Source organism: Petaurus breviceps, unplaced genomic scaffold, assembly GCF_028583685.1.
Source record: "Petaurus breviceps papuanus isolate PSGF00001 unplaced genomic scaffold, PetGlider_PUasm1.0 98, whole genome shotgun sequence".
Classification (NCBI taxonomy): Eukaryota; Metazoa; Chordata; class Mammalia; order Diprotodontia; family Petauridae; genus Petaurus; species Petaurus breviceps.
In genome coordinates, this window is record NW_027187460.1 from 17,139,581 (window position 1) to 17,160,574 (window position 20,994).

The 20,994-nt window shown below is 40.4% G+C and overlaps 1 protein-coding gene across 1 annotated transcript in view; it reads right to left on the reverse strand.

Annotated features, from left to right (window-relative positions):
• Nucleotides 1-1,571: 1,571 nt before the first annotated feature.
• The window catches only part of CCN4 (cellular communication network factor 4), a 51,746-nt gene continuing 32,323 nt past the window's right edge, over nt 1,572-20,994 (reverse strand). Inside the window, exons 2-5 of the mRNA XM_069081106.1 lie at nt 20,061-20,340; nt 14,933-15,190; nt 7,743-7,936; nt 1,572-3,990 (exon numbers count right to left, since the gene is read on the reverse strand). Coding sequence (XP_068937207.1) covers nt 3,691-3,990; nt 7,743-7,936; nt 14,933-15,190; nt 20,061-20,340 — 1,032 coding nt within the window. The 3' untranslated portion in view covers nt 1,572-3,690. The remainder of the gene's footprint in view (nt 3,991-7,742; nt 7,937-14,932; nt 15,191-20,060; nt 20,341-20,994) is intronic.

The following is a 20,994-nucleotide window of genomic DNA, read 5'->3' on the forward strand; positions in this document are numbered from 1 at the left end:
CTTCTTCTTCTTCTTCTTCTTCTTCTTCTTCTTCTTCTTCTTCTTCTTCTTCTTCTTCTTCTTCTTCTTCTTCAAATATCAGTGATAGGGAGCTCACTACTTAATGAAACAGCTTATTCCGTTTTAGAATGACTCCAATTATTAGAAAATATCTTCCTTATATTGGAATCTGGCTTCAGACATTTACTAGCTGGTGTGATCCTGGGCAAATTACTTAACCTCTTTCAGCCTCAGTGTGAAATGAGGATAATAATAACATATACCTCTCAGCACACAGCTCAGATGCTTCCTAGTTGTGTGACCCTGGGTAAGTCACTTAACCCTGTTTGCCTCAGTTTCCTGATCTGTAATATGAACTGGAGGAAGAAATGGCAAACCACTCCAGTATCTTTGACAAGAAAACCCCAAAGGGGGTCACAAAGAGTTGAACACAACTGAACAACAGCCTAATGAGACTGATTTCCATCATTGTGGTATTTAGAGTTGGAAGGAACTTGGAAAGAGATCATCTGTTTAATAGCCTTATTTCCTAGATGAGGAAATTGAGGCCTGGAGAAATCAGGTCACTTTTCTGAATCATAGGGGAAGCATGGAGAGTTTTGAAAACATGTCCTCTGACTCTCAATAAAATTATTTTTGTGGCGCATAGTTCCTAAATCTTCTAAGATTTATTCAACCAGTCAATCAGTCAGGAAGCAGTTATGGAGCAGCTGCTATGTGGGAGGCATTGTGCTAAGGGTTGGGAATACAAAGAAAGAGAAAAGGGGAGAAGACCAGAAGCAAACAAATATGCAAAAACAAGTTATATTCAGGATAAATAGGAGACAAGAGAGGGAAGACCCTAGACACTAGAATTAGGAAGCTTTGGGAAAGGCTTCCTATAGAAGGTGAAATTTTGGCTAGGACTTGAAGGAAGTCAGGGGAGCTGGGAGGCAAGATGAGGAGGAAGAACATGCCAGACATAGAGGCAGTCCGAGAAAAGGTCCAGAAAGGAGGGCGGAGCCATTATTTGAAGGGCAGCAAGGAGGCCAGTCAGTGGATTGAAGACATGAATGGAAGGTAAGTCGTAAGACTAAAAAGAAGACTAGGTTATGAAAGGCTTTGAATGCCAAACAGAGCATTTTGTGTTGGATCCTGGAGATGATAAGAAGTCGCTGGAATTTATTGAGTAAGGTAAGGGATGTGACATGGTCAGACCAGTGTGCTAGGAAAATCGCTTTGGTGCTAAATGGGTTAGAGTGGGAAGAGATGGGCCAGGCAGACTTTTGCAATAGCCCAGGTGTGAGGTGATGAGAATCTACATTAGGATGGTGGAAGTATCATCAGAGAGAAGGGGGCATATTTTAGAGATACTGCATAGACAAAATTGAAAGGCCTGGGCAACAGACTGGATATGTCGGGCAATGAAGGTGGTTGAGAGAAAGTGAAGAAATGAGGAAATCACTCATTGAAAGATATGTTAAGTAACAGTTTGTAAATTTTTACCATATTCTACTTTAATACTGTTTGAGATTTTTATTTTATTTTTGACACTAGAAGCCCAAAGGAAATACTTTGTACTGGTCCATTGATCATTTTGCTGGTGATTTATTATTTTTCAGGAGAAAAGTCATAAACTCAGATTGAAGAAATAAAAATTTTCCACTTTGGGTAAAGAAGGACCATACAATGATGAACAATGAAGAACATCATGAAACATGATGTTGAAACAAACCTCATTTTGCCCATTATTTGTAAATCCTCATAAATTTCTCTATGCTTTAAAAATATCCTTTACAAAAATACCTCTGTAAGATTAAATATTAAGTCACAGTTTGAAAATTATATATATACACATACACATACATACATATAGACAAAGATATGCAATCAGCCATTACAACATTAGTTAAATGATTTTCACGATTAAGCAAGGCATTGTTTACACATTTCTGTTCAACTAGAAACCTTTAGAAAAATCAGAGATACAATTTGACATAATGTTTTTGAGCTACATCACTTTTCTTACCACATACAGAGTAACAACACTGATGAAATGAATAAGATTATAAATGATAAGACCAAAGGAATATAGTTTCTTTCTCCTTTACCAGGCATCCCACCCAATCTATTCTTACAACACAGATACAAGACTGATGGGAGTTCTCCAGAGAGCCTTGCTCTCCAGGATACATACAGATGACATTCATGAATGGACAGAAGCCACAGCGAATCACATGACTTACAGAAATGTAATAATGGTACCCAACATGACATTACCATGGGCTACAGATCCTATGCACCTGGATCACAGGTACCATTACATTACTATTCCTAACCAGCACCAGGCTTCTGCCTCCATAAGAACACGATATGGTACCACCAGCTCTTAACCAAGAGTGGTCAGTCATATTAGCCTTCTTTAGACTTTTATTTAAGTTCTACATCTAACTTGATATTTCTGAAAGGGTTAAATGACATCTGTGCCCATTAGTTAATAGACAGCAGATGCCTCACTGCCCCATGTTTCATTCTAGAGTTTTTCATGATGGGCAGCAGGGTATCATTTCCATTTGACTCCCAAGGCAAAGTCATAAGGAAAGCCATGGAGAAAGTATCCAAAAAGACTGGTAAAGATATATAGAGGGACCTGGAAGCATTAACCATGAATTTCTCAAATTCCCTGTGCTGGGGAGAGTTGATACCGAAATGTACCCCAGTTCACTTAGGACATGACCCAGACAGCAGAACATGTTTTTTGTTGTTATTACTAATAATAGCTCACATTTCTATAGCACCTTATAGCTTTAACATGATTCTGTTTGATTTGCACAAAACTCCTGTGAGATAGAAGGGCAGGGATTATTATATCCATTTTACAGATTAAACTATGGCTCAGAGAATTTGCTACTTGTCCAAGGTCATTTACATAGTAAGGGAAAGGGCTTGAACTTGACTCCATGTCATGTGTCCTTACTTCTTCCTCTATTACCAGACTAGAGTCTAGACTAGACCTTGAGCTATCTGAAGAAGACATAATGAACTGGGAGATCTGGTTAATGGGACCCTGCTATGAGTTTATCAATGAGGTGAAAAATGCTCATAATCGATCAGTTAAACATGCTTGGATTTTTGCCAGTTGGATTTTCTGAAGGGCAGACCCATTCATATTTAAGTCTTAGGCAAAGAGAAATTAAATATAAAGATATCAGATGGAGGTTTTTGTAGGAAAAGAACTAGAAAGTAGAAAAATAGCATGTTGTATTATCTTTACCCTACCCTAACCTCCTCAGCATTTTGGAAGGGGAAGGAAAAGCCTGTTAGGAGTGACTACATTTTCCTACTTTACAAATGGTGGTGAGGTAACCATGAAATAAACAGTAACCACATTGTCCATTTGATAATAGCTAGCATTTGTAGATAGTGTTTCAAGGTTTTCCTATTTGAGGCATTTGGGTCTTTTCTACAAATAGTTCCAAATGCTAGATGAAGGGAGTTTTCTTGACTTAAGGGTTAAGGCAGAAAGTGGTGTTCAACTAGGATCTAGATGAGAGAACCCAAGCTCTGTTGATCAACAGGCATCTTGCAGCAGCCTCTGAAGGATAAGGAATATGTCAGTGTGGAAGAGATGAGATTATGAGACTATGTTGCCTTTGACCCCATGAAAGGTGGTCCTCCTGGGTCTTGAGGCCACTCTAGCCTTTTGTCTGCCTAGTTGGCTATTTCTGCATAATCTTGGTATTGTTCTAGGTCTGCAAAGATGTCATTGGGGTTCCTACAACTCAGGTTGCAAAAGCAAGCATTGATCCACATAAGTTTCCAGGAGAAGCCTGGGCCATCAGGACACTGGAAATTCACAACAATGGTCTTGGACTTGTAGGGAGTGCAGCACCTATTATCTGTGCAGCTTCCACAGTACTTGGGCCTGTAGCTGTTGGTGCTCACACAGCCAGAGATGGTAAAATTCACTGGAAGCTCTGGTTGATACACAGCCAAGCACTTCTTCCCTGTCTAGAGGAGAAGAAAGTGAGATTGATTTAGTTTGGTCTTAAGAGTACTCTTAGTTGACTGCCTACCTTCATTTAGCTAATTTGACCTCTTCCTTTCAACTTAAGTGATCCTTCTTACCTTGGAATCATAGAATTTAAGAACAATTCTATTATACAGAATGTTAGAACTGGGAGGGGACACATGACATAGAGTGTTAGTGTTGGAAGGGACTTTAGAACTTGGAATGTTAGAACATAGTATGTTAGAAGACAGGATATTAGAACTGTTAAGATCTTAGAATGTAAACTATTAGGACACAGAATGTTAGCATTAGAATAGACTTTAGAACTTGTAATGTTAGAACACAGAATGCTAGAACATAGAACTTTATAGCTCTAAGTGACCTTAGAGCACAGACTATTAGAATATAATGTTAGAGCAGGAATAGACTTTAGAACTTGTAATGTGAGAACACAGAATGTTAGAACACAGAACCTTGTAGGAGGAAGTGACCTTAGAACAAGGACTATTAAAACACAGAATGTTAGAACTGAAAGCATCCTTAGAATAAAGAATGTTAGAACAAGAATTCTAGAATGGTAAACCCCAAATGAGAAATCACCTTAGTTGATCTTTCTTCATTTTACAAATGAAGATGATTGCTTCCTCACACAGCTGCTAGGGCCTTCCCTTCTCAGATTGCCTTCCATCTAATCACTATACATCTTATATGTATCCAGTTATTTACATCATCTCCCCCATTAGAATGTGAGTTTCTTGAGAGAAGAGACTGTATTTTTTTGTTTTGTTTTTGCCATTCTTTGTATCTTTAGCACTGACTTTAGTATCTGGAACAGGGGGTGGAGAACGTGAGACCTCGAAGCCACACATGGCCCTCTAGGTCCTCAGGTGCAGGCCTTTGACTATTGTTTGGATTCAGTCAAAGGGCTGTATCCAAGGACCTAGAAGGACACGTTTGGCCTTGAGGCTTCACATTCCCTACCCCTGGTCTGGAACAAAGAAAGTGTTAAATAAATGCTTATTTACTGACTAACTGATCCCTAAAAACAGGAAGTGATATGCTCAAGGTCACATAGTGAGTTAATACTTGATTTAGCTCTAAAACCCAGTTCTCTTAATGCTCTCTTATCTCTTTTCTGTATTACCCTTTAAAAATTTAATTTCCCTTTTCCTTGTTCTTTTCCTTACTTCTGTCTTTCTACAACCATACCGTGGGTAAAAATGTAAGTCCATATCTATTCCTTCATTGTGAGACAAGCCATCAAAGTGGAGCTAAGCAATCAGGTGTTGAGACCTCCAGAGAAGGTAACACTCCAGTCTCCTCCAATAACACATCATTTGATACCCTCATCAGAGACATAAAGCTGGACTGGAGGGACCAGAAAGCTTACTTAATGGAAGCATCCTATTCTGTTTAACACATACATTTGGTGATACTACATTTATCAAAGTGTGTATGGATTAAGGCCTCACTAGAGAGAGAGAGAGAGAGAGAGAGAGAGAGAGAGAGAGAGAGAGAGAGTATTTGTGTGTGCTGGGGGTGGGGTGGGAGGACAGTGTTGATCTGGTATTTTCTGAGGCCATTCCCACAGAACACAAGCTCCCAAGGGTTCTGCCACATTGCAAAGGCTGTTCTGTCTTGGCAATAGACTTTATTATTTTTTTTTCCTGAGGACTAGACCAGCTAAGTATAGAGACACTTATGACAAGTGGTCTAGACAATTCACCTCCTGCCAGAGAGGTGATGAACTTGAAATTCAAAGGAAGACACATATATTTTTGGGCATGGCCAATGTGGGAATTGGTTTTGTTTATGCATTTTATGATGAGGATTTTTTTTTCTGATGGGGTTGTGGTAACAGAGGGAGGAATAGATTATAACTGCATATAAAAATAACTAAATAAATTCATTTTACAATACAATAACAAAATTTTTCAAAATATTCTGAATAATTGGTGATGATTTTTTTTTTCTTTTTGGTCCTGGGAGTTGGACAGGACTGTAATGGCTCAGTAACAACAACCCATGAAACAAAGACAAACATCGAAACAAACCCAGTCTTGTGGGATCCCTTTCTACTTCCACAGAGATGGTAGAGTGATGGGGAAAGGGAGCAGAAGTGGTAGTGAAAGAAGTGAAGATCATATAAAACTGATTAATTCAGGGATGTGCTCGTTACTAAATTTTCAGTGTCAATATTTATACCTCAAAAATTAGTAAAGGCTATAAATCAGAACTTGATTGGTTTTTTTATCACCTAGCTTTAAGAAAGTAATGGATAAGATGTTAATAATGCAGATTAAATGTGTTACACAAACTTTTTCCCCCTGGAAAGCTGGTTGTTCAACATTTGCCAGAATATTCCTGCTGTGATCCCAAAGAGAATGCAATCAAGATGAAGGGGAAGTCTAGGCAAACTGCTAAAAGAAATTTAAAGAGACATCATTTTCAGCTGGGGAACGTTAGGGAAGAGTTCATGGAGAGGATGGCACTTGAACTACATTTTGAAGAAAGGGAGTGATTATTAGCAGCAGAAAGAGGAGAAGGAAGTCCATTCCTAGAAACCAAGAGATGGGTTGCTTGGACCCCAGCCCTAGGATCATATCTCTGGCGATAACTCGTGAATGGGCCCCAGTGAGGCAAATTATCTCTCCCTGTTACACGAACAAGCTGACCTCTGTAGAATTTTCCTTGTATAAACAGGGCTATCTTGTACCAGCAGAACTACCACGTCCTGGTTCCCACAGTTACCATATACAATTCAGAGGTCAAGCTATAGACGTCAACTCCCAAGGTTATCTTGTACAAACAGGGCAGTCATGCCAGTAGAGAATGACACCTATGCCCAAGGTATAGAAACTGTATGTTCCTTTAGGAATAGGTCAGTTAGGAATTGACCACTCCTTGATCCCACCCTGACCACCTAATTAGCATTCACTGTACTTTTTCCCTATAAGCTTTAGATTCACCTCCATTAAGTTGCAAGTTTCCTACGGAGCTCCACCCACTTTATTAGCATTATAATAAACTTTTTGCCACTAGACTGAAAGACTGCTTGAGTCTGTGAATTCTTTCCAGATGACTGCGCTGTACCTTGATAGTTTTGGGATCCCCGTACCCCTAAAACCATATCACAAGAACTTAAGCAAAGACAGAGATATGGGAAAGGGCTAGGTGAAATTAGGGGATGACAAGCAGTCTAGTTGGGTTAACTGTAAAAGAACATTACAGATCCTAAGTTTATAGATGAGAAAACTGAGTCCTGCAGAAGTGAAGTGGTTTGCCTAAGGTCAGATAACAAAGAAAAGGCAGAGCCAGAATTTAATCACAAAAAGCAAAATTAAAGTCCTTGAGGGCAGGGACTGTCCTTGGTCTGTTTTTATATTCCCAGTGCAGTGCTTAGCATAATGCCTGACTGACATAGGTGTTTAATAAATGTTTATTGATTGATTGAACTTAGAATGGAAGGAGGAAGAGGGAAGGGTTAAAAAGAGGATGATTTTAGCTCAATATGAGGGACAGATTTCTAATGAATGAATAAAAACTTGCATATGCCATGAGCTACAATATGCTTTTCTTAACAAGTAAAGTCATCTAATAATAGAATGACCTTTCTTGTGAGGTAGTGAGTTCCCTGACACTGAAGGTGTTCAAGGAGAAAACAGATGACTCAGAGTTAATTTGAGATTCTGCAAAACAGCCAGACCACATGTTGAGAGAACCTTCAATCTTATGGAGAAGTAGCTCCTACCTTGATGTGCTGGGTGATGTTCACCTCACAGGGTCTCAGGTTACACAGGCGACTCTCCTTTGACAATTGGCATTGCTCATTGTTGTTGGAGATTCTGATAGAGATTCCCATCCCACAGCTCCTAGAACAGGGACTCCAGGAAGATGTATGGACAATACAGTTCTTCTGCCATGACTCAATGTCTCTTTCAGAAGCTGTGAGTGACAGGAAGATTATAGTATGATAGATTTAGAGAAGGGATGGACCTTAGAGACCAATGATGTCAACCCTCTCACTTTATTTTTATCTATCTATCTATCTATCTATCTATCTATCTATCTATCTATCTATCTATCTATCTATCCATCCATCTATCCATCCATCCATCTGTCCATCCGTCTATTTGTCCATCCATCTATATGTCCACCTGTCTATCTATCTACCTTTGTATCTCTCTATCCTCTATCTATCTACCTTTCTATCTATCTATCTATCTATCTATCTATCTATCTATCTATCTATCTATCATCTTCCTGCCTATTATCTATCTAATCTATCGTTTCCATCATCTTTACCTGTATATCCAGTTATCTAAATATTCTCTTTTATTAAGAATATAGGAAACATGAACATTTCAGTATACAAAGAACAGAAAAATAGTTAGTATGTAAAACTGAGAACTTCTGTTAAATAGATTTTAAAATTCATATTAAATTTAACACAAGTGACAAAAATTCCCTCACTTGTCTCTGTTTCCTTCTGAACTTCCTTCTGCTGTCTTTTGTGCTTTAAAAAAAAAAGTTTCTTCTTTTCCTCCTTCTTCCTTCTCTTCCTCCTTCTCCTCCACCTCCTTTTTCATTATCTGACCACTCTCTGCCTCCCCCACTCTATCAGTAGGAGCTCTCTCTTGTACCCAGTAAGTAGAGTCAGGCAACAAGTCAATATGTTGGCTGTGTCTTTAAACATATGTCTCTTTCTACTCTTCTAGTCTGTCACCTCTTTGCTGAGAGGTGAGATGTCCACCTTGTCACCAGTTTTCTGAAGTCATGATTGGTTATTAAACTGATCAGAGATTTGAAGTCTTTCAAAGTTTTTTCTTTAATTCCATGATGGTCACTATGTAAATGGTTCTTCCTAAACCCCCCTCATTTTTCAGATGAAGAAAGTGAGGCCCAGAGAGGTGGAGACTTGCCCAAGGTTCCAAAGGTTGGAAGTGAAAGAAGCAGAATTTGAAGCCACATCCTCTGACTATGCAAACAGTGTTCTTTCCACTGTACAAAACTGCCTCTCAACAACTAGAACCCTATTTTATCTCTAATTTCCTTTTCTGTTCTCTAACTTCCTCATCCCTGGGCTGAGGAAAAAATCCTGATAAGCTCAAAAAAAGATATTGCAAAGAAAGTTATGCTTGGTCCTCAGCTATTAGGCAGAGATCCCTTATTTCAACCAATCAATAGGCATTTATTAAGCACCTACTATGTATAGGCATTATGCTAGACTTTGGGTATGTGAAGACAAAATAAAACAGCCCTGCCCTCAGGGAGATTACATTCTACTAAGAGAGATGACATGTATGTATTATGTAAGTATATAAAAGCTAACATAAAGGAACTTTGGATGGGAAGGCACTAGCAGCTAAGTGAATCAGAAGAGGCTTTGTAGTAACAATAGCCAACATTTATGTGATGCCTACTGTGTCAGATACTGGGCTGAATACTTCATAATTATCTCATTTTTTTGATCCTCATAACAACCCTGGGAAGTGAGTGCTATTATTTTCCCCATTTTATGTATGAGCAAACTGAGGTTAAGTGACTTGTCCAAAAGCTAGGAAGTAGCTGAGGCTGAATTTGAACTTAGGTTTATCCTGTCTTTAAGCTCTACCCAATGCACCACCTAACTACATAATGTTAAAATGGGTTCATATGAAGGATGTGCTTCAGTTGAGTTGAGTCTCAATGAAAGCTAAGGATTCTAAGAGGTAGAGATAAGGACGGTCAACCACAGGCACCAAGGCAAGAGATGGAACAATGCATGTGAAAAACAGTGAGTGGCTAGAATAGTTAAACCTTAAAGTGCATGTAGGGAAGTAATGTATGGAGAGGTAGGAAAGGGTAAAGTTGTAAAGAGAGTTAAATATAAAATAGAATGGTTTACAATGGATCATAGAGGTAATAAGGAGCCACAGAAGTTTATTGAGTAGGGTAGTTACACGGTTATATCTCTACCTTAGGAAAGAGGCTTTGGTGACTATGTGGAGGATGGATTGTTGTGAGGAGGATCTGGAAGCAGGCAGACCCATTAGGTAGCCATTGCAATAATCCAGGTGCTGACGACTATAACTAGAGTGGTAATTGTGTGTGTGTGTGTGTGTGTGTGTGTGTGTGTGTGTGTGTGTAGGTACCATATTGAAAAGTTGTTGTGGAAATAGTAACAAGATTTGGGCAGCCTATTTGATATAGGGGGGTGGGGTGAGGAGATGAGGGTAACTTTAAGGCTTCAACTCAGGGAAACTCCAAGGATGCTGATGCCCTGAATAGTCATAGGGAAGTTCCCAAAAGGGGTAGATTTAGGGACAGGGGAGAGGGAAGATGAGTTCAGTTTTAGATATGACATGTTTGAGATGCTTATAGGACATCCAGATGGAAATATCCAGTAAGTTAGTGATGTGGGAATAGAGTGAAGGAGGGAGACTGGTTTGATATATAGAATTGGGAGCTATCTGCATGGTAATGTAACCCACAATAGTTGAGGGGGTCACCAAGTGAGAGGGTAAAGAAAAATGAGGAAAGGGTCAAGAACAGGGTCATGGGGTCCATGGATGCCCTTTTCCCCATCTCTGCAAACAAGAATTCATCTGATCTTCCCAGGAATATTAGTGAGTCTACAAGTGTGAACTTGAAAGCTAGGGGACAGCGATGAGCAAGTGAAATGAATACTAGTCTGAAAGCAGGAGAAGTAGCAGAATGTTAGTAGAAAGAAGGGCATCTAAGTGGTGCAGTGGATAGAACACTGGGCCTAGAGTCAGGAAGATTCTTTTCTGAGTTCAAATCTGACCTCAGACGCTTACTAGCTGGGTGACCCTGGGCAAGTCCCTTTACCCTGTTTGCCTCAGTTTCCTCATTTGTAAAATTATCTAGAGAAGGAAATGGCAAACTACTCCTGTATCTTTGCCTAGAAAACCTCAAACATGAATCACAAAGAGTTGGACATGACTGAAAAACAACAAGAAGTAGAAAGAACAATGGACTAAAATCCCAACCCTGCTGCTAACTGGGTACCCTCTCTGGGTTTCAGTTTCCTCATCTATAAAATGGGTGGGTATGATTAGACAATTTCCAAGGTTCCCTCTAGCTTTAATATTCCATTATCTAGAGTTGGCTGTGACTTTCACTAGCTGTGTGGTCCTGGGTAAACCCTTTCTGGGCTTCTGATATCTTTACTATGGATAACATATGCGTCTCTTGCCTCTACCCCTAGGCTTTTTGCAAGCATCAAATGAGGTAAGAGATGGGAGAGTGTTTTGAAAGAGCATAAAGCTTGGTATAAGAGATCAGGTGTTTGGAAACCTTTGGCATAAAATATGAGTACATCTTCCTTTGTATCTGTAGGAGACAATGGGGAGAGATGGCCTGCTAGATAGAAAATAGTAGAAAGATAAAAGCATTGTACTTGGAGTCAGAAAAGCTTGGGTTTGATTCCTGGCTTTGCCACTTATTTTGAGAGACAGTGATGTTTTTCATTGGTCAGAATACAGCAGGAAAGTCAGAGGCTTCCCTGTTGGCAGATATAGATAATAAACAGGAATGTGGACCAGGAAAGTGGAGGGTAATGACCTTTCCATCTTCCATCGTTTTTGCTCTGACTTGGATTCATTTCAACTCAAACAGGATTCTAGAAGGGGGCTTCATTGCCTAGCTTCCACACAGCTCTGCAAATTCTCAGGTATAGTCTTCCCAAATGGATTTTAAGGTATAAGATCATCATAAGGAGTTGAAAATGGGAGTAATAAGGGATTTTTATCCCTAAATTAAAAGAGATTTGACTATAGCCCAACCCAGACTCCGAATTAAAGGAAAAGACTTAATTTCAACCTGAAAGTGCTCTACCTGGCTTTTGTTCTGAAGCCCCTTAGAAAAGTGTGATGGCTCATAGCTTCTGGCTAGGAATGGTCCTGCCTTTATCAAGGAGAAACATTCTGCTCACCATGCCCTAGAAGACAGGAGCCTTGGTTGCCTAGCTGGTGACCCTGTAGAGATATATCTCAGAAGCTGGTAGGTTGAGACAATGCCAAAGGCTGATTATGATTAGTGGAATTATGTTTAGCAGATAGAACTTGCCCAGCATTGACCACCAGACCATTAAAACTGCAGCATCCCTAGGGCAGAAAAGAGATACAATGCCTAGCAGGGAACAGACTGATGACACTGCCGCCATCATCATCATCATCATCATCATCATCATCATCATCATCATCATCATCATCATCATGACTAATATATCAGGTTATTTTGAGGTTTGAAAAGTGCTTTATAACTATTACTTCATTTTATCATCACAGCAATGCTGGGAGATAGGTTGCTATTATTATCCCCATTTTAAAGATGAGGAGACTGAGGCAGACAGAAGGATAAACTTGCCCAGCTAGTAAGTATCTGAAGTTGGATCAGTATTCATGGAATGACCCAGTTAAGAGTTGTCCTTGCCATGTGAGTGCCTGGGCCACGTGTATCATCATACGTGTGTCCTTATTCCATGAATCCTTTTCTGCACATGTTCCCTGGATTCATGTTTTCCCTACAAGTGTGTACTTTGTGGTAGTTTTCTGATCACATTCATTTTCTGGGGGTGTGTCCTCCCCATTGGCATCTTGGCAACATGTAGGAGAATGTTTTCCATGGATGCATAGGGGAGTTTTCTTTTGGCACTTTATCTGCCATGTTGTTCTACTAAATATCTTTTATTTGGATTAATGTTTCTTGTGGCTGACTGATAGAAGTAAACATGGTCTGGGACTCGTGATTTATGGTTTTGAGTAGGTGTTAAGAAAGAACCTTAAGCCTGGGGTAATTTCTCAGATGAACCAGGTGTGAATCCCAGAGGCCACATTAGGAAATCTATTTCATTTCTCTAGGTACATTTTCTTCAGCTATGAAATGATAGGGTTGGGCTAGCTGATCTCCAAGAGTTTATATTTCTGAGAATGGGGGAGGAGGAGGAGAGAAAAACAAGGACATGTTTTTTAAAGGAGGAAAGAAAAAAGGATAAAAGTGAGAAAAATGAAAAAGGAAGGAGGTGTGTGTGTGTGTGTGTGTGTGTGTGTGAGAGAGAGAGAGAGAGAGAGAGAGAGAAGGAGAGAGATTGAACAACTGAGCTCAGCAGCCCTGAAGCAATTGGCTTGATTCATAGGATACATCAATTTTTGTTTTGTTTCTAGGTCACCATGGCCCTGGATCTGCAATAACCAAGTGGCTTCCACTAGAACACATGTTACTGGCTTTCTAGCCTGTCTCAGGAGCAGCACCTCCCCCCACCCCCACCCCACCCCCAACACAGATCCCCCAGTCATGGAACCACAGGCTTGGCAGAGAGCTGTTGCAGCTTGCCTCACTTACCTTGATTTTCCTGGAGACTTGTGTGTGGTAGACAATGGTTTCTTTTTTGCTTATTTGTGGCAAGAACAGGTCCTGACTGACCCTTCTATACTGACCCCTTGGAGTAGTTACTAAGGAAAGGTTTGGTGCTGTATTGGTAGTCAGGCGACCTGGGCTCAAGTCTCTGATATAGTTATATGACCATGAGAAAATCACTTCATTATTCTGACTCTCTGTTTCCTTTTTTATAAAAATGGAAATTTAAGAACATTTATATCACTGAACTCATCAGGTTGCTTTCGGGAATGCACTTTGGAAATCTTAAAGTGACATTAGAATAAGCTAATTGTGAGCAGTTCTTTCTTTGTACCTGGAACAGTCCCTGGCACATTGTAGACATTTAATAAATATTTACTTTATTGCTTGATTCATATCATTGTACTGTCTGACATTTCTAGCAGCATCTTTGATCCAGTGATATTGGCTCCCTGGTTGTTCCATGAACAATACACTCCATCTCTTGACTTATGACATTTTCTCTTGCTCTCTCCTGTTCCTGGAATGTTCCACCTCCCTGGCTTCCTTCAATTTCCAACCAAAATCCCACCTCCTACAGGAAGCCTTCCCAACCCCTCTTAATTCCAGTGCCTTCCCTCTATTAATTATTTCCTCTTTATCTTGTCTATAGCTTATTTTCTATGTATTTGTTTGCATATTATACTCTCTTCATTAGATTTCGAGTTCTTTGAGGGCAGGGATTATTATTTTTTGCCTTTTTTTATTTCTCCAATGCTTGACATGGTATTTGGCACATAGTAGATGCTTAATAAATGTTTATTGAATTGAATTGAGCTCAGAAGGCCTAGCATCATGTGATGGGAAGAGCACTGGCGTCAAATCAGAGGACTTGAGTTTGTCTCTTTAATGTGGAGTTTAGATGAGACGATTTCTCTAAATCCTGTGATTCTCTGTTCTAATCTCTATTCTGCTATTACCTTGTTATAAGTCCTTGAACAGGTCATTTACTTTCCATGGCAATCAATTTTTTTTAATCAATAAAATGAGGGGTCAGACGAGATAACCTCTAATACCCCTTCTAGTACTGTCAGCAATATATTTTTGAAGGCGCGGGGGAAGAGAGGTACGCACTCATGAGTTCATCTGTGTGGGGAGTTCTTGGCATGGAAATTCCCTCCACTAATATTGGTCCATAACTCATCTGTAAATTATAGTTTTTGAGTTGCCTGAGGCACTGAGAGGCTAAGTGATGATCTCACTTATAATTTTTACCAGAGAAAGGATTTGAACTTTGCCACTCTTGCTTCCAATGTCAGTTTTCATCTTTCTACCTTATCTTCTCTGTTATAATGTAAACTTTGGGAAGACAGCAATCTTGCTTTAGTTTTCTTTGTATCCCATACAGCATGGATGGGGAGAATGTTAGTCACATTGCAGACCCTCAATAGTAAAGTTATCCTACTTTTTAATGGAGTGACTGGTTGCAGAGCAAACACAGGACCATTGTGTGAACTCATTGTTAGAGTTGAAATGGAAGTCCAAATTCTTCCCAACCTGTCCACCCCAAGGCCAGGAACCTCTCTTTTCCCCTGTCCTTACCTGAGGGAGAGATGTGTCGTGGCAAGTTCTTCCGAGGTTTTTTGGAATCATCACAGATCCACTGCTCGCAGCATCGGCCTGCCATCTTGATCCTCTTAGGGCTGGGGCACCAAAGACGTGGTGGACGAGAGTTGGTGCATAGTGGAATGCAACCCACAGCCCCATTGATGCAAGTGCAGTTGAACTTGCAGTTGGGCTGGAAAGATTGGCCATTCCTGTATCTCACCCCATCTAGGACACAGCCTACACCAACCATTTCTGCAAATACACAGACAGGAACCACTACCAATAATGGGGTATGGTTCTTAGCAGGGAAGTTACTGTGGTATAATGGAAAGAGGAGCTTAGACTCTTCAGGTTAGGGGATAAAGGTACCATAGAGGGTGTTTGGTCTCCAAGAGGTGAAAAGAACACCTGACTAGGCATTGACAGAGAGAGAGAGCTAACAATGTACCTGGAACAAGTCACACTGGTGGATGTGGAAGTAACTTGGTAGTATGGATCAAGGAGTGGGAGTCAGGGGCAGCTGGGTGGCACAGTGGACAGAACACTGACCCTGGAGTCAGGAGGACCTGAGTTCAAATCTAGTCTTAGACACTTACTAGCTGTGTGATCCTGAGAAAGTCACTTAACCCTGCTTGCCTCAAAAAAGGGGGTGGGGTGGGAGTCAGAGATTTATACCCTAAGATATCATGAGCTTTCTAAGCTGCTGAGGGGAAATTAAGCACTGCCAGGATGAGTCTACCCCATGAATTTTCTGCTTTGTGGCAGTTTCATTGACCTCACTCTAATCACAGCTCTGGAATTGAAAAACCTTGGTTTGATTCCTAGATTTGTCATTAGTTTGAAGTATGACCACTGACAAATCTCTTTACCTCCCAGAATCTCAATTTCCTTGGTCATATAAAATGGGGGTACAAATATTTGCACTTTCTCCCTAAAATCATAGAATTTCAGTGTTTGAAAGGACCTCAACTAGTATAATCTGCATCCCAATGAAAGTCAATGGCATTTTATGAAACACTTTCTACAGAGTACTATGAAATAGATGTAATACATATTACTATTCCCATTTTAAAATGAAAGAAACTGAAACTCATTATGTTTAAGAAACACAGTTAGTAAGGGACAGAGTTCAGATTTGAACCTGATTCTTTCTGATTCCAAGTCTAGGAATCTTTTTGCTAGACCACTAAATCTCCTTTATTGTGGGGACGGCATGCTATCATCATAATTAAATGTGATGACAACTATTACAACTAATGATAATAAAACAATTATTATGATGATAATAATTCTTCCAGTAAAACCCTCCTGGAATGCCTTGTGATGTATGTACGTGATCCTGGGTCCTCAGAGCCTCTATGAGTTGAACATAAACCCTGCCAGATCTTATCAATCTGGAAAGATGGACTTGTGGCCTTCTGTCCCAGGACCTGGAATAATAAACACCTTCCCTCTAGTTGACACAAGGCTAAACCCTGTTCTGTCTTTTGTTTTATAGGACTAGATGATTTGGAGTTGGAAGAGGAATTAGACATATCTAGTCCATACTTGGTAGCTAGATGGTGTAGTGGATAGAGTAACAGGCCTAGAGTCAGGAAGGCTTATCTTCCTAAATTCAAATCTAGCCTCAGACATTTACTAGTTGTGTGACCCTGGGCAAGTCACTTAACTCTGCTTCAGTTTTCTCATCTGGGAAATGAGCTGGGAAAGGAAATAGCAAACTATTCCAGTGCCTCTGTCAAGAAAATCCCAAATGGGGTAACAAAGAGTTGGATACAAATGAACAACTAAACAAGTGTCCACCATCACTCCCAGCTTTGGGTCATCTTCAAATTGGACAAACATGATATCTACTCATTCATCCAATATAGTGATTAAAAATTACGAGCCTGCAAGTGCCACAGGACAATCTCTGGGTCACTCCACTAGAGATTTCCCTTTCCTCTGGACACCTACCCAGTAGTAACTACATTTTTGCGTCCCACCCCAGAATCACAGAATTTCGGAGTTAGAAGAGTCTTCAGTGGTCATCTAGTACAACCTATCCCTGAAGAAGAATCCTTTCTACAATGGAGGAAGCATGGCATGGTGAAAAGAACACTGGAGGACCTGGGATCAAAATCCTGGCTTTGCTACTTTCCACCTGTGTGACTTTGAACAAGGCCTCAGTTTCCTCAGCTGTAAAATGGGGGATGTGAGAAATTAATATTTCTTTCATATTTAATAGTTAATTATTTTATTAGGACCAAGGTTTTCCCCCTTTTCTACTTCCTCATCCAGAAACCAACCAGTAGGGGAAATCTCTCTTGGAGATTTACTCAAGCCAAGATCTAAGCAGATAGTAAAAGAAATTCCAAGTATGGGTTAATGACTATATTCCTGCTCATTGTGTTTGCTCAGACAGGCCTGGGGAGAGGTTAATTCTCCCTATTATCAATACAGGTGATATGGAAATGGAAATCTTTCTGACCAAGGTTTGAATGACCTAAGTCAGGTACCCGATGACCTTCATTTTAGTATAGCCCACACCTGTCTTTGTGTTAGCCAGTCCGAGTTGACTGCCACCCCTCAGGAACACCTCCTCTTTGAAGGGTATATATACTATGACCCCACTGCCTTTAGGGGACTTTGGTCTAAGAGACATGGCCAAGTGACCATCCTTTTATTAATGACCTTCTGACCTTATTAATAAATGATTAAATTATCCAGAAACTATGTCTCTTGAACCTTTTTAAATGTCACAAGGAGCTGAACTAGATGGACTTGAGTTCCCTTTTAGCACATGATTCTCTTTGACTTCTTCCAGGGGTAGCTTGCTTCACTTTTGGATAGGAATTGGCTGGAAGTTTTTTTCATTATCAAGTTTAAATTTGCCTCTTTGCAATAAAGGAGGCAGCTAGGTAGCAGGAGTCAGGAAGACCTGAGTTCAAATCTAGCCTCAGATACTTATTAGCTGGGTGACCCTGGGAAAATCTCTAGACCTCTTTTCTACCTCAATTTCCTCTACTGTAGAGAAAATATAACAATACCTACCTCACAGGATTGTTGTGAGGATCAGAGGAGATAATATGTGTCAATGTACTTAACATAGAGACTATCACACATAGTAGGTACTATATAAATTCTTATTCTCTCATATTCTCCCCAATCCCTTCTTTTCCCTTGTATCTACTCCTCCAAATACATACACACATATACACATGCATACACACACTGATAAATAATTATGTATGTATATATGTGAGAAATAATAATAGTTCATATTTTGGGGGCATTTAAGGTTTTAAAATTTAAAAATAAATTTAAAATATTATTTTAAATAATTTAATAATTAGATAATTTTTAAAATTATCTCATATCAATCCTGGGAAGTGAACAGTACAAGTGTTATTATCCCTAGTTTACAAGGGAGGAAATGGAGGCCCAGAGATTAGTGGATTTTGAAACCAGCTGCAGATGTCAAGTCCTGTACGCTTTCCCTTCCACTCTACTATCAAAGCAATAAGTCTGGTACTTGTCAAAACTGAGTTTTGTGAAGTTATAAGGTTATAGATTCAGGCCTAACAGGGGTCATCACAGTCACTGAGTGCCTGGCTTTATAGATCATGAAACAAAGGCACAGAAAGTTAAGTAACTAGCCCAGGGTCATACAGATTGGAAGCAGAGTTTGAACGGAGCTCTAGCCTGACTACAAATTCAGTGCCCTCCCTACGGCCCTATTTCCTGCCTATTGCTTCCCTTCGTCTATTTTTTCACTCAGCCTTCCTTGCACCTTCTCAAGCTCATTCTCCTTTTCAAAGATTTAAAAGAGAACGTGGTACTACCCCTAAAAGAACGAATCACAAATGATGGACTCCCAGATACCAGTTAGAGGAGAGATTTTCCTCTGGGGATGGTTAAAGTTAATTCCCTTCAAATCCCATCATTTTGCCTATCAGTGTCCACCCAGCAGGGCAACTAGATGGTGTAGTGGATAGAGTATTTGGGCCTAGAGTCAATAAGACTCATCTTCAAGAGTTCAAATCTAGCCTAAGACAACTTACTAGCTGTGTGACCCTGAACAGGTCCTGGCCCAAATATTGTCTTCCACAGGAGCCTTTCCCAACTCCTCTTAATTCTAGTGCCTTCCCTCTGGTAATTTTTTCTCTTTATTCAGCATATAACTTATTTGTATGTATTTGTTTTCTTGTTGTCTGCCCCATTAGTTTGTGAGATCCTCAAGGGTAAGGATTGTCTTTTGCACTGTTAGCTCTATTCTTTTGTTTTGTAACATAATGATTAAAATCCCAGTTCCAATGTCACCTCCTCTATGAAACCTTCCCTGATTCTTTCATGAAAAAGGATCTTTCCCCCTACCTAAGTTTCAAGGTACTTTGTGTTCCTTTCATGCATGAATCATATCTGAACGCACATTACAGTAATTTTACCACAGGTTCCATTTCCCCAACTAGACTATAATAAGCTCATTGTGGAAAGAAATTATCTTATTTGTCATCATGGGATAAACTTATGGAAGTACCTTTCCCTTCCTACTATTTTCCTTTCTCCAAAGAGCATGCAACAAATTCAGCAAGCCGTAAGTTTGTTTTGCTTCCTTTTTAGTACCACTATTAAATACCTACTGTGTGCCTCACAGTGTAGTGAGGAATATGTCACATGCACAAATAATTATAATAAAATATATTGGGGACTGACAAGAGGGAGAAAATAAAATATTATCAAGTCTGAAGTGAGCAGTTGCTGCTGATTGCAGGGTGGGGGCAGAGAAGTCCTTCTGGAAGGGGAAACACTTGGTAGGGCTTAGTGGATATAAGTGTAGGCATTTAGTGGAGCAGGGGCAGGATAGATGTTCCTTGCATGGGGACCAGCATCTAGAGAAGCAGGAAAGCATAGGGTCCTGGAGGGCCAGAATTATCCTAGTTTGATGGGAGCTCGGAGCACATAAAACAGAGAAATGTGGAAGGAAAGTAGAAAAGGTGGGGTAGCACCAGACCATGGAGGATCTTGAATACCAGGCAGGCCTTCAGGAGCCATTGCAGGGTCTTGAGCAGAAGAGTGACATGGTTAGGGTCTATGCACAAGAGAGCTAAGCCTAGCAGTTTACTGTAGGGAGGTCACTTACGTGCACACACTCCTATTGCGTACCTCGGGCGGTCCCCACTGTAGTCACAGTACAAGCCCCGGTGAGGGTCACAAGTGGCTGCCTCAGTACAATTGTCCCCGAGCTGCTGGGCACACACTTTGCAACACTCGCAGCCATCAGTGATCAGGCTGATGCCAGGGGGGCATCGGGGTGGGGTTGGGGGGCACTCACATGGCCACTTACAGAACTGAGGGCGTGATGAGGTGTCCTCCACAGGGACTGAGGTTTGGGGCATGATAGTAGAAGACTGGATAAGGGCCTGCAGAGAAAAAAAAGGGGGGGCAAGAAGGAAGAACACAAAATATTAGATCCCAATGGGATGTTAGAGATCATTTTAGTCTAACCCCCTTTTTTTTGTTTTTTTGTTTTTTGCCTTTTTTTGGAGGGGGAAAGCAGGGCAATTGGGGTTAAGTGACTTGTCTAAGGTCACGTGGCTATTAAGGGTGATCTAGTGTCTGAGACTGGATTTGAACTCAGGTCCTCCTGACTTTAGGGCCGGTGCTCTATTCACTGCACCACCTAGCCACCCTAACCCCTTGTTTTATAGAAAAGGAAACTGAGGCCCAGAGTGCGCAATTGACTTGTCCAAGATTAAACACCAGAGTTAGGAATCCAGGTCCCCTGAATCCCAATCCAGTGTTTTCCCCATTATTCCAGAACTGTAGTGATGAATAGCTAAGTGGTGAGGTGGATAGAAAATCAGGCCTGGAGTCAGGAAGACTTGAGTTCGCATCTGGCCTCAGACACATACTAGTTGTGTGACCCTGGGTAAGTCATTTAACTCTGCTTGCCTCAGTTTCTTCATCTGTAAAATGAGTTGGAGAAAGAAATGGCAAACTACTGCAGTCTCTGTGCCAAGAAAACCTCAAATGGGGTCATGGAGAATTGGATATGACTGAACAACCACAATAGA